A 14,245-nucleotide genomic window follows, 5' to 3' on the forward strand; every position below is an offset into this window, starting at 1 on the left:
CTACCTCCCACTGGTTGAACCAACCAAAATCTAGACACAAAGGAGCCCTAGATCTTAAAGGGTGAGCCTTCCATAACACAGAGAAGGGTGGAGAAGGCATCTAGAGGCGCAAATGCAAATATCCAATAAAGGGACCGTGTTATGGAGCTGGAGCATGTGCTGCTTTGATGAGAAGATTCCAAGGCTCTTACTTACAGTCTGTATCTTTATACTAAAAATTTACATCAGCAATATTTGAGGAATATATATTTTGGCATCAAAGCATTCACAGAAACATGTCCAGGTAACCCACTAATTATGGATAATTGAGCTTTGAGACACAAACAGACTGCCTGTGGTTTAGGTCATGGCATTTCAAACTGACTCTTATATCTGGATATTTTAGGTTGGTGCAAAAGTAATCATGGTTTTTGCCATTAAAAGTACTGGGATGGGCCGGGCATGGTGGCTCACGCCTGTAGTCCCAGCACTTTGGGAGGCTGAGGCGGGTGGATCATGAGGTCAATAGTTCAAGACCAGCCTGGCCAAGATGGTGAAACTCTGTCTCTCTGAAAAATACAAAAATTAGCCAGTCGTGGTGGCACATGCCTGTAATCCCAGCTACTCGGGAGGCTGATGCAGGAGAATCGCTGGAACCCAGGAAGTGGAGGTTGCAGTGGGCTGAGATCTCGCCACTGCACTCTAGCCTCAGCGACAGAGCAAGACTTCATCTCAAAAAAATAATAATAATAAAACAAAAATAAAAAATAAAAGTACTGGGATTACAGGCATGTGCCACCACTTTAAAAGTAATGGCAAAAACCACAATTACTTTTGCACCAACCTAATACACATTTCATAGCAAGTGTTATTTAAGCAGAGACAGTGTACAAACCAGCAGGACATTTTCAATGACACTCACACCAGTGGACCTCCTGATAAAATTATCCCCATTCAAATAAGAGGTGTAGGAGCAGACATTTTCTTTATCCGTACTATGAACTTCACGAAGGCAAGCTCCTTGTTTTTGGTTTGGTTGGGCTTATTTTTTTGCACATCATATAACCATCACCTAGCACAATACCTAGAACACAGGAAGTCATCCAAATGTGTTGAATGGATGAATGGATGGACCTGTTAAAGGACTTTCACATGTTACTTTCCCTGTGTTCTTGTTTAGGAAATAAGAAATGTCTCAGGAAATGCTGGAAAATTTAAGTAACTTGCTTAAGATCAAACAGCTAGCAGGTGATAGAAGTATAATTCAAACGCAGATGTTTCCGTTGCAACCCTCCGAGGAAAATCAGACTCTTACACTGGTATTTCAGTTATATTTCTCAATATCTAGCCTGAAATATGACTATTCCTCTGCCGTGCAAACATGATAAAACTTTATCTTCTCTTCACCGTCTCTGGAAACAAATTTAATGTTCTTCCGAATGAGACTGTTTCATTATATAGTTGACATGAAAGTATTCTTTTTCTGTGTGAGAGAACATGATGGTAAAAATAACCCCACCCACCATTGCCTATTTAAGATGGAACTTCTGTACCATTTTTTTAGTCTATCAGTGGTTGTCTCGAAGCTGGTACTCTTTCCAAACCCTCTCCCACCCCCAATCCCCACCCAGTAGGAGGATGGTTTTGTTTGTCATACTGCCTAGGAAGGGGTGGCCCTGTATTTAGTTGTGCAAAGGAACCAGACATGCTGAATGGCCTGCAGTGCTCAGGACAGTCCCACACAATGAATAACTGTCATGCCCCCAATGCCATAGCATTGTTGCCCCTCAGTGATTCTTCTGCTTTTTCTAGGTTAGATCTTTTATCCAAGAATATCAACTATCCTGGGTATACTTAATATTCTTTTAAGAAAACCTAACCATGACATTTTACTTGGTTCCCCCTGTGAATTTTAAATTCCTGGGCTTAGCTTCTTCGATTAAGCTTGCCACGCTTGGAGTCTAAGAGAAAACAAGCTGATCCTCTTGTGCTCGTGGTGATGTGGGAGGAACAGCAGGCTGAGCGTCAGGAGACCCGGGTTCCTGGCTTGTCCACATAGCAGTGTCACCTTGGGCAACTCGTCTAATTTCTTCATGCTCCTGTTTTCTCATCTGTAGCATGAGAAAGGGTGCACACAATGAAATAATTTTTCAAAGCTGCAGCCCTAACACACTCTGAGTAGCTGCAGAGCTAAGCAAACCGGAGCCAAACGAAAGAGTTATTGTTAAACGCTTGAAGGAATGATGGAAGGATAAAACCCGCAAAGAAAACTTCAGATGTTACCTCAGTTAACACCCAAATGGGATGGGCATATGTAGACTCCGCTGAAGCAGAAATAACCATTCCTACTTCCCAACTCTGTGTCTCTTTTCTGCATCTCACTTGGAGGTCACAGTCTCGTGAAGGTTGTAGTTAATAGTAGACGTGGTGGCCAAAGACCTTTTTCTTCCTTAGTTGACGGTGAGCCCCATGGAGTGTGATGGGCCCATTTACCTTGAAAGCCTTTCCTCTGGATTTCCTTTCTGCAGATTTTTCCTTTCCAAAATCTAGAACACCTGCTCCTTCCTGTCTTTCACATCTGTTAGCTAGCTGGTCTCTGGGTCTTAACTAGAATCTGTTTCTTCCTCTCCATTCCTCTTGCCATTGTCCCAGTCCAAGAGTTCATGTTTTTCTATTCTTTTTTTTTTTTTTCCTATCAAGACAGAGTCTCCCTCTGTCTCAGAGTGGAGTGCTCAGAGTGGAGTGGCTCACTGCAACCTCCACCTCCCAGGTTCAAGCAATTCTCATCCTTCAGCCTCCTGAGTAGCTGGACTAACAGCGCCCGCCACCACGCCTGGCTAATTTTTGTATTTTTAGTGGAGACGGGGTTTCACCATGTTGGCCAGGCTGGTCTCAAATTCCTGACCTCAAGTGATCTGCCTGCCTCGGCCTCCCAAAGCCAAAGTGCTGGTGTTCCAGGTGGGGTTATCTAAGCTCGCTTGTTCTAGTCGGTTGCCTGTTTGGTCTTAGATTGTTTTTCTTTTGCTTCACTTTATATACAGGGCACTGACCCCTGCAAACTACATTTCCCATGCTCTCATACCATCTGGCTTTCAGGTAAATTTGCGTTCTCTCTCTCTCTCTCCTCTTTCTCTCTTCTCATTCTCTCTCTCTCTTCTCACTCTCTCTCTCTCTCTGTGTCTCAGGCTATGTCTCTAGTAGTGGCTAAATCACCTCCACGGTCCCCAACAACTACCAGGTGACCCATCATTCATCTTGGGCTGCAGTAACAACACCTTCCCTTTGTCCTTCCAGCCCCAGAGGTGGTAGTGACTTTCTACAATTGGTAATCTTTGTGTTTGTTTCCCCTCATCCTAATTGTTCATTCTACTGTTCTAACATCTTTGAATTTCATTTCCTGTTTTAAATTCCTCCCATTGAAATCCCTCGTGTGATATTTTCTTCTAGTTCTCAAAATGGGCCTCTCCTGAAGAGAAGGCATTCCCTGCACAAGGGAATCATCCCTTCCTTTCTCCATGATGCAAACTCCTACATGTTTTTTAAGCTTTAGCACAAATTCTCCTTTTCTCTCAAGGCTTTCCTGACTATTCTAGGCACATTGAGTCACTTCTCCTTTGCTGCCAATGTACTTGTTATTTATCTTATTATAGAAAATGTTTGCACATTGATCTCCTCACTAGCCCAGAAGCTCCTTGAAGCTAAAGACTAAATTTTTATTTATTTATTTATTGTGTGTGTGTGTGCGCGTACGTGTGTGTGTGTGTGTGAGACGGAGTTTCACTCTTGTTGCCCAGGCTGGAGTGCAATGGCGCGATCTTGGCTCACTGCAACCTCTGCCTCCTGAGTTCAAGTGAGTCTCCTGCCTCAGCCTCCCGAGTAGCTGGAATTATAGGCGCCCGCCACCAGGCCCAGCTAATTTTTTGTATTTTTAGTAGAGACAGGGTTTCACCGTGTTGGTTAGGATGGTCTCGAACTCCTGACCTTGTGATCTGCCTGCCTCGGCCTCCCAAAGTGTTGGGATTACAGGTGTGAGCTACCACACCTGGCCTAAATTTTTAAATTTGAATATCACCAATATCTGGGCACATGGCAGGCAATTAGTAAATATTTGTTAAATAATACACTACAAAATTTTGAAAAATTTCTAGTCATATTTAAGCAGCCTCAATAGGGTCATGATTCTTAAATTTTGCAAACATATCAGATACTTTAGCTGTTTTATAATGAAAACAGTTATAACTGACCTCTTTATAAAGAAAATGAATTAATAACTGTAGCTGAGCTAGAGATTTTATTCCAGTGTTGGCTGCAGTATATAATTAATTGCAGTGCTTACTGTATTTCACCAAACAGTGGAATACTGATGTTTTAACTTTAGTTTCAGTCCTTGGAATTTGCATTCAGGCTGGTGTATTCATATTCCAAAATGCTGCTCATTAAAGAGTAATTATAAATGTATATAATTAGGAATAGGGCACTATTGTCACTGTTGGACACACACACACGTATATATGTATCACACCATATACATAGTCCAATTTACCTTTTCTCGTCATTAAAAAAAATTTTAGAACCGTGTAATTTCTACATCATAATTAAATCAACATATTCTTTCAACAATTCACAAAGTGATTATGCCAAGTTGTCAAATCTTTTATGATTCCTGAAAGTTAAAAAATGTCATCTTTAACATTTTATTGAATTCAAGAGAAAGCTTAAAAGAATAAAAATGTATTACCGAAACCTCATATTTGGCTTAAAACATAAAATCCAAAATCTCTAATCATTTGGATTCAGAACCCTCAACATCTATACTGAATGTCTGAAAAACAAAAGCATAACCTGTCTCGTACTCCAGATATAAAGGCTATTGATATTCCACTACCAACCTAGCATTTCATATAACATGACCCATTACCTAAAAGACTGAAATATGAGCAAATAGAGAAAGGTTTTATCAACCATGGAAATAATCCAAAGAAATTCAGAATACACAGTGCCTGAGTATCACTTGAAAATAATAATTCAAAGTCTTTGAGCTATAGGACGTAATTACACTGGATAAATTCTAGTTGATGGAAGAATCGCTGATGATAAAAATTTTTCTCCTACAAATCTGAAGCCAACATGCCTTTTTTGTTAAATGTCATCATTAAATATTTATTCTTTATTTTGCCTGCTCTTTTTGAAGGCCAGAGAAAACTCTGGTTAGACTTTTTTCCTTGTACAGTTATAAATTGCAGTGTAAACTTGACGTCCAACTTACATTTAAAGTCTTTGACAATACTTGGACATACTTATTAAAATTAAATATTAAAACTTACCTGATGTATTTTCTTTTCTTTCTTTCTTTCGTTTTCCTCCTCCAGGGGAGCGTGTCTTGAACCAGAGCCAATGTGGGTTTCCACAGACCACTAGGCAAGACACATTGACTTCACCTCCACTCATATCTGCCGTACAGAAAACCCGACATGATTAATCTAGCCTGCAATCTGACAGAGACAGAACTGAATATAACCAGTTATTCCTCAGGTGCCCCCAGTGATTACCTGCTCTTCCAACAGAACAGAAAGGGTCTTACGGCCACTGGATAAAGAGACCATTCTGTGTTTCAAGGCTGGAGTTATCCAGGAATAAAGCTATATCTTCAAGCACTGTTGGTTTAAAATCTAAATCTAATATTTAGCTTTATGTAAAGGAATTTGGACATAACATTCTAAGTTTCTCCGTGCATACACTTTAAAGTAATCATGTAGATATCTACATTTTCTGGAGTATGGACAGTCTGGTTGCAGACAATGGTCTTCATTCTCAGTAGACACAACGAAAAGGTGGTTCTTTACTCTTTAGATTCATCTTCAAAGGAAGAAATCTCCTAGTACCAAAAACGTAAAATTGTTTTCAACTTCCTGTTACTTCTCATTTTTGTTTCCATAAAACAGTGAAGGGATTATTACATAGGGGACTTTTTTGTTTTTTACATTTACACATATAAGCCTTGGGTTGAAGAAATTGATGTACAGTGTTTTTTCTATGATCCAACTGGCACCTTACTCTTCTTTTTTCCCCCAAATCAATAGGTCTTTTATTGCATCATTTAAATATCACAAATAGGTCTTAGGAATCATCCGGCATCTTGTTTCTGTAGCTGGACTACTCTTAGGTCTTATTCAGCAGCCTGCTTAACTGTTCCTTTTTCAGAGACATAAATACCATCCACACATTTTCTGATATCCTTGTTTTTATTTAATTGTCGTGGCTGGCTGAATCAAAGCAGCTGCATTTGCAACAAGATCAATGTCATTTCCTTCAAGGGTTAATTCATCTTTCTGGGCTTGAGATACTGAACAAGCAACACCTGGCCTCCTCCAAACCCTGTAGATTTATTTTTCACCCAGGAAATTTCGGAACTCAAGCAGAGACCTATTCTTCTGGATAACGACATTGATGGAGAAGTGAGTACACACAGAGCTCATCTTGCAGCGGAAGCCCAGCACAACATCCTTGACCATGTCCTGGCAGCCGGTTCCTTTCTGTTTCCCCACTATTTTTTGTCAATCCCAGAGCCTCGTTTTTTTTTCTTTCCAAGGAGACTGAGGTCTACATTGATGTGATTGAAGTCCATCCACAGGGTTCCTCTAGGGCCTTTCGCAATTACTGGGTGTCCCTTCAAAGTGATATCTACATTTTCTGGAATATGGACAGTCTGGTTGCAGAGAATGGTCTTCATTCTCACAGTAGACACAACGAAAAGGTGGTTCTTTACTCTTTAGATTCCTCTTCAAAGGAAGAAATCTCCTAGTACCAAAATGTAAAATTGTTTTCAACTTCCTGTTACCTCTCATTTTTGTTTCTATAAAACAGTGAAGGGATTATTACATAGGGGACTTTTTTGTTTCTTACATTTACAAAAATAAAGCCTTATGAATATTCAGACAAGACAAAATGTCTAACCAGTTCTGTCCAACAGAACTTTCTTCAATGATGGAATGTTCTAGATCTGCAGCATCCAATGCAGTAGCCACTAGCCACATGTGGCTATTGAGCATTTGAAATGTGACTATTGCAACTAAGAACTTCCAATTTCATTTCATGTTAATTTTAACAAATTTAATAGTGGCAACAAATGTTGCTAGTGGGTACTTGCTGGACAATGCAGGTCAAGAGAGTGTGATTTGAATGGCACAAAGTAAGCTTCTTCACCCCCAAATTCCTGTGTCCTTATTTCTCATGGTGCCTTGGTCTCCGTGAGTTGAAACTGACTCTTTAAGCAATGAGATGCAGAATGAAATTAAAACTACGTGCCAGTCAGAGTTCTTGGTTGTAAACACAAGTCAACTCTAGTTGACTTACATAAAAAATGTTTTGCAGTTATATAGGCTCTCCTCCAAAATCAAAAGGAAGCCTGGAGAATCAAGCTTGAGCTGGAACAAACGAAGCTGGTGCATGGCCAAGATCTTGCCACGAAGAACAGTCAACCTAGGATGCCGTTGCTGCTCTTGACATCCCTGGACACTTGCCACTACACTGCAGAATTCTGCTGCCCTTGGTCACTCTCTGCTGGCTGTTCAGCTCTCAACTCCACAATGGCCACTTCTAATAATCTCCAGTTGAACTTGGGCCATTGTATCACCCCTTAGAGATCCATAGTATAGCTGTGAAAGTCCACTGGAAGGACATGTCTGCTCACCTTTTGGGTTCATAAACAGTGCCCCTCCCCATTTAGGGGCAAAGAAGGGAATCAGTGTAAGCAAAAATATTATTTCAATGAAAATTTCCTATTTTATTTTCAAAGAGATTGACCTTAGTGCAAATTCTAAAGAAGTGCACACAGAATCAGAATGATTTGCTATATAGAAAAATGCTTTAAGTCTTTTAAATTTTTTGAATAGGGTTGTCATTTTTATTAATCGTTAGCCATTAAATTATAATATAAAAACTGTATAATTATAACATAACTTTTTGTTGTTTTGAGAAGGAGTTTTGCTCTTATTGACCAGGCTGGAGTGCATTGGGCGTGATCTTGGCTCACTGCAGCCTCCACCTCCCAGGTTCAAGCAGTTCTCCTGCCTCAGCCTTCCAAGTAGCTGAGATTACAGGCACCCGCCACCACGCCCAGCTAATTTTTTGTATTTTTAGTAGAGATGGGGTTTTGCCATGTTGGCCAGGCAGCTCTCAAACTCCTGACCTCAGGTGATCTGCCCGCCTTGCCCTCCCAAAGTGCTGGGATTACAGGCATAAGCCACCATGCCTGGCCAATTATAACATAATTATAATTAGTTACAATGATATATAATTGTTCATGAAGTTATAATTCATATTTATAATTGCCTTGGTTAAGCTAAGGGTTGATAACTAGTAAATCTATGGAGAAAAGGTGAAGAGTGCTGCACTCCTTGGTGTGTGCCTGCCATCTAGTGTCAGGACACATTAATGCTACCATGGAAGCCCTAGTGTACCTGAAAGGCAGGTTTGCCAGGGAGAGTTTGCTCCACTTTACATTTTCCCAGTGTTTCAACCCAATCAACTGTATACAGAGACATCCTTAGGCTTTTGAAATTATCTCCCATTTTATCCAATATAATTACAGCAGAATTGCAAACATAAATCTCTGAGAGCCAAAACATATGTAAGCATTACTTCATTCCTACACTCCCTAAGCACGATTCCTTTTCTTTTATGTATCTCCAGAAACAAAAAGTGGTTTAGGCATGCTATTCTTCTCCCATACAGAATGCTTTGACCGCTATTACCAACATGGACACTGACACTGGAGTCACTGATGCCATGGATTGCTGCCTTCTAAAGAGCTCTTCTCCCCCAAAAGAGTGATAAAATTAAGTTTGAGAAAATAATGAAAGACAATCCATCAGTATTCATGCAGACCACTCTAACAAGGATGGAAGAACCATGAATAAATAAGATAGATCCAGACCTCAGCTTCATTGCTTCCAATCCTTCTAAGATTTAGAACTCCTTGTAATATTTGTGAAGTATCATACCCTCTTAGCAAAATCAAGACAATCAACGTCTCATATACATGAGACTAATACGACTGACATCATATCTTGTTGCAATGTTGCCCTCTAAGAACCCTTCCAAAAGGAAGGAGTAAATATCAAGCAAGTGTCCTAATAAAGTTTCTGGTAGGTGGTTTGGCTGAAAAGCTTGAGATGAGGTTGGCATAGGCAACATTAAGGGGTATCTGTGCCCTCTAGCAGCGGGTGTGTCCATGCCTTCCTGGGTTTGGCTAGCATGCTGTTTGATTGGTACTATGCAAGGGACTATGTTAAAATGTTAATCTGGATCTGGAAGCAGAAGGAAGATTAGCAGTATTAATCATGAAAGTACGGTAGACTTGAGGTTTGGGAACTCAAGAATTTTGGGGACTGGGCTGGAGGGAGAGGAGGAACGTTTAAGGTTCCTGGGCTGGGCGTGGTGGCTCACGCCTGTAATTCCAACACTTTGGGAGGCGGATCACGAGGTCAGGAATTTGAGACCAGTTCGGCCAACATAGTGAAAACCTGTCTCTACCAGAAATACAAAAAATTAGCCGGGCATGGTGGCGGGCACCTGTAATCCCAGCTACTTGGGAGGCTGAGGCAGGAGAATCGCTTGAACCCGGGAGGCGGAGGTTGCAGTGAGCCAAAATGGCACCATTGCACTCCAGCCCCGGCGACAGCGCGAGACTCTGTCTCAAAAAAAAAAAAAAAAAAAGATTCCTTCATGGGGCAGGATCTGAAAATAAGAGTTGTGAAAGTTTGAGAGGTGAATGACGTTGCTAGACCGCTGAGTGCAAGGAGCATACAAGGCAGAGGCCTAGCGAGGTTGGAGTCATGGTCGTTAGGGACTGGGTAAATCCAGCAAGGGAGCCTTTCTCCCTTTCTCAGTCACTCCCCTCACCCTCCTTCTTGCCTGGCTGTCCGCTCACCTCTTCTCTTCCTTAGCGTTACCTTCTTCCTCCTTTGCTGTGGCTGGCTTTCTTTTTCATAAATGGTCATATCAGTTTAATCACAGTTATACATGAAACCTACAATTTCTTATGCTTATTGAACATCTAAATTAAAATTCGTGAGTTGAATCTTCTGTATTTCTAAACAGTAAGTCTCTAGTGAAGTTTCTTAATTGTCTATGGCCTTCAAATTATTTTTTCTGTTGATGTACAGTCCTAAAGAAAAAGAAAATAAATCAAAGGCTCTCTATACCTCAAAATAAAAGTTCTCCTTCCGCTCTCATCAAAGACTAGTATCTAGAGATTGACTACTCACCAAAGCTTACATTTGTGCGTGCTGCTTATGCCTAATTAGAGACTACGCAGAGATCAATCCTGTTATCTTGTGGCTGTGGAGATGCTTCTTCCTACTCCAGACTTTTTTTGTATTTAAGATAAGACAACTTGAAAAATCCAGTAATAGTAGTATCCTTAAAATGGCAATAACAAAAAAAAGTTGAAAATATTTCACAAATATTTATTATAAATAGGAACAATTAAACAACATCTTAGATGAGTAATAAAAAGGTAGCTCCTTCAAAGATATGACACCTGCATACTTTTCCAAAAGGGTAGATGATGTGAAAACTGGGCAGAATGCCATTCCATTTCAGACTTCAAGACCCTGTAAGACTGTGAGAAGAGAAAGAGCACAGGGCATTGTGGCATCCAGGATCTACAGAGGCACTATTTGCACTTTCTCCACTGTTTCCCGTATGGAAAATCCGATCCCTTCCTTTTCATTCCTTGATGGTCTCTATTGACCTTCAATCACTGATTTGCTTCTCTTTGTGAGAGGATTTCAGTCCCAGGAGGAACTTTTAATTCCTGTTTTTCACTCTCTTTTGATTGGGGGAGAACACAGGATTAATATCCATGGAAAACATTAAGGAATCCAGAGAAGTTATATGTTTACATTAATATACAGAATATCCACAGAGAATATAAAATGCTACAGCAAAATCAAGTGATTCACTGGGACACAATATGTCTCTCCTTTCAATTATTTAAAGTCCCACAGAAACTTGACTGACATTTTCTATGCATTTTTGAAGAGAAATGGAAAGACATGTAGGGGGGAGGGTGTGTGTGTAACGTAGTAGCTATTTCGGGAGAGATTAGCTTGTTGTGTAATCCAGTCACAGAAAGATAATCGCAGACACCAAAGCTAAATTTCTTTGACGGAATTCATGTAAATCAGTATTTTTTTTTTTTCACTTCTACACATGAATAAGAAGTAATTTCATTCACTATGGTTGCTGTGTGGTGTAAATACACATATTCACTAATGTTAAGAAAAATTGTGCCTATTATGTATAGTAGTGATGCACATAATTTACACACACTCATTGATTGAAGTGTTTCCCTGTGGATCAGGTGCGTTCATAATCAGATGAAGGAAAAGCAAAGGAGGCATTTGTCTATTTTCCATTTCGTGAATCATAAAATCGGAGGTTTGGGCTGACTACCTTTAGGTTCCCTTACGGTGTTTTTTGGGAACCGCTTTGGAATCAGCTATCTGCTAAGTTTGGAATTGCCACCACGAAAGTAAACACCGTAGTGAGGAGCGGGTTGAGGAAAAGAATAAATAGTTGGTGGAAGGAACCACCGTACTCGAGGGAGGGGACAGTGGGAACGGCCCCTGTCACAATCACTCAATCATTTATCCAAAGCATCAACATTCTCAGAGCAAAGAACTTGTGTTTCTAACTCCAGAGGTGCCTGGATTCACAACCAAAAATGCCTCTTCCTCGCTCTCCACAGCCCCTCCCATGCCAGACGCCGACTCGGCACCCCCTTTTCGCTGTGCATTTCTAATTCCCCCCAAACCCCGAGTAGTAAAGGGAGGCTCCTCGCGGCCCCCGCGGGCTCCCAGGGACCCACAAGTTGAAGCGCGAGGGTTCCACGCGGGCTGCGGGCCTCGGTGTTGCAGACTTTCTCAGGGCGCCTGGGTCGCGGCAGGCGCGGAGTCCCGCGCGCAGCAGCCGCTCTGCCGGCCTCGCCTCCGACCCCCGCCCTGCGCCAAGCGCGGCAGCGCTCGCGACCCAACTGCCCCGGGTGCCGAGCGCCTAGGGAGGGGCCGCCAGCGCCGAGCAGCCCCCGCCTCCCCAGAATCCAGAGGCCGAGCCGGAGGCGGCGGGGCCACGGTGGGAGCCCCCGAGGTGGCCCGAGCGAGGGCCCCGCATCCCCGCAGAGCCCGCCCGAGGGCGCAGCCGGCCACGCCAGGGGAGGCGGCCGGGCGGCGGGGAACGGCGGGGGCGGAGCGCAGCCTCCCGACGCCGCCGCCTCACCGCCCCCCTCCGACTCCTCGTCCTCCGCTCACAGCCACCGCCTCCGCCTCCGCCGGGCTGAGGAGCCGGGAGTCCGCCGCGCCGGCTCGGGGCTGCGGGATGGGGAGTTAGCGCCACGGCGGCGGCAGTGGCCGCAGCGCACCCCGCCGCCGCCCAGGAGCCCGTCCAGCCAGGGGTGCCGGGCGCGCCCAGCCCGCCCCGGAGCCAGGCCCGCGGGCGGCGGCGGAGCTGCGCAGGTGGATGCGGCTGGAAGATGGCGCCCTCGGGCCCGGGCAGCAGCGCCAGGCGGCGGTGCCGGCGGGTGCTGTACTGGATCCCGGTGGTGTTCATCACCCTCCTGCTCGGCTGGTCCTACTACGCCTACGCCATCCAGCTGTGCATAGGTGAGTGCGCCCCCCGCCGCGGCGCCCCCAGCGCAGCCCACCCCGACTGTCCCGGGACGCTCAGCCGCGCCTCCGCTCTCGCCCCCCGGATGCGCCCCGGGCGCTGCCAACCTGCCGCGTCCCGCCGGCTCCGCCGCCGAAAGCAGCCTCGGGGCAGCTTCTTCCATGCGCACGCCCCTCGCCCTCCCCTCCCAACTCTCGGGTTACGGTGTCGCCTCCGCCCCGCACTCGCCGCCGAGCCTCCCGCCGCCTTCCGCTCACAGCCGCCGCCCCGGCCACACCCCCTAGAGGGGCGGACGGTCCCAGGGACCGCTGTGGAGAGGGGAGGCCGAGGCCGGCGAGGTGCGCCGGGGGCTGAAGGGTTGAGCTGGGCCCGGCCCCGAGCTGCGCCAGACCCGCGCGGGGGTGCTGGCCTTGGCGGCGGATCTGGATCCCTTGCTGGTTGGCATCAAACCACTCGTTAAAAATTTGTGACAGCGCTCAGGGGCGTTTTTGCTGCCTTTATGATTTGAGGATTGCCAGTTGGACACTTTTCTAGTTAAAAAGGATGTGGAGGAGGTGAGCTACTAGAAAGTATTTTTGAGGACGTGTGCAACACACTAAACCATAATTTAGGTGTTTGAACAGTAGGGAGAGAAAAAAAGAGGTGATCGTCTGAGGTTTTTACATCCAGAGAGCGAAGTGGCTCCAGTCCGAGTTCTAGGTTCCGGAATTGATGGGTAGGATACTTTTAATGCTGAAGATTAAAAATTTTTAAAAAGTTGATTATTGTGCACAAGTAGGGAGTACAATGATGTCGCTTCATGTAAGCTGGTTTCTACCTTCAGGGGTTTTATGAAAACTGATCTGGGTTATCAGAAAAAGATGTTAAAACAGAAAATGACCTGCCAGTGACTTGTGAATGCTATCTGTGTTTGGTGCTCCACCTAACAAAGTGTCTGTTTTTGCCCTACCAAGCGCTAGCTTTGGGTGGGACAAGGGAAAAGATTAAATAGTGGCCTATTATATTGAGCCTTCACAACCTCAGCATTTTCAAAGCCTCAAGATTCAGACGTAAAATCTTGTCTGAAGCCATCTTACCTCAAAATGTTGCCCCTTGTGAGAAAGTGTCATAATAATTCATCAGAATAATCACTGATGTAAGTTTTAAGAGAACCGAGACTTTTATTTCATATAGTTTTAAAATTTGCTGTTATTACTTGAAGGGATTTAGAAACAAGCGTAATGGTCCAAAAAAAACCTTGAGTCTGTTGTTAGGAAAAGATGAGGCTGTACAGGCATCATCATGAGGCTGCATTTAGGTATGCAGTCGTCAGGTCATCTAAAATATATAGGAAAGGACGTGTAGTAAATTTTGTATTAACTATTAAAATAGCTTGCCTTATTGAGATAGACTGTATATGTTACATAACTGTTGGGAACCTTTGTTGTGTTTCATTCCTTCGTCCTCTTAAAAACAGTGAACAATATCAATTAATATAACCTGCAAAGAAGGGACATCCTAGAAGGCCTTCATTATCAAAATAGCTTCTTCTCCTGTATTATCACATTAAGCTAAGACGCTTATCTTGGTACAGTGTCTCATGTCCATTTAGAGGAAG

The 14,245-nt window shown here is 43.7% G+C and overlaps 1 protein-coding gene and 1 pseudogene across 5 annotated transcripts in view; one reads left to right on the forward strand and one right to left on the reverse strand.

Annotated features, from left to right (window-relative positions):
- The window catches only part of ZDHHC2 (zinc finger DHHC-type palmitoyltransferase 2), a 721,436-nt gene that overhangs the window by 632,171 nt on the left and 75,020 nt on the right, over window positions 1-14,245 (forward strand). For 2 of the 5 annotated variants that reach the window (XM_054499635.2, XM_063668528.1), the window contains exon 1: window positions 12,376-12,644. The exons of 1 other annotated variant lie outside the window; for it this stretch is intronic. In XM_054499635.2, coding sequence (XP_054355610.1) covers window positions 12,515-12,644 — 130 coding nt within the window. In that variant the 5' untranslated portion in view covers window positions 12,376-12,514. Of the gene's footprint in view, window positions 1-12,274; window positions 12,645-13,180; window positions 13,203-14,245 lie in introns of those variants that run through there. 2 more of the 5 variants (XM_054499632.2, XM_054499636.2) reach the window with 2 other exon arrangements.
- On the reverse strand, window positions 1,004-12,277 carry LOC129043085 (large ribosomal subunit protein uL6-like; annotated as a pseudogene).

This window comes from Pongo pygmaeus, chromosome 7 (genome assembly GCF_028885625.2).
Source record: "Pongo pygmaeus isolate AG05252 chromosome 7, NHGRI_mPonPyg2-v2.0_pri, whole genome shotgun sequence".
NCBI lineage: Eukaryota > Metazoa > Chordata > Mammalia > Primates > Hominidae > Pongo > Pongo pygmaeus.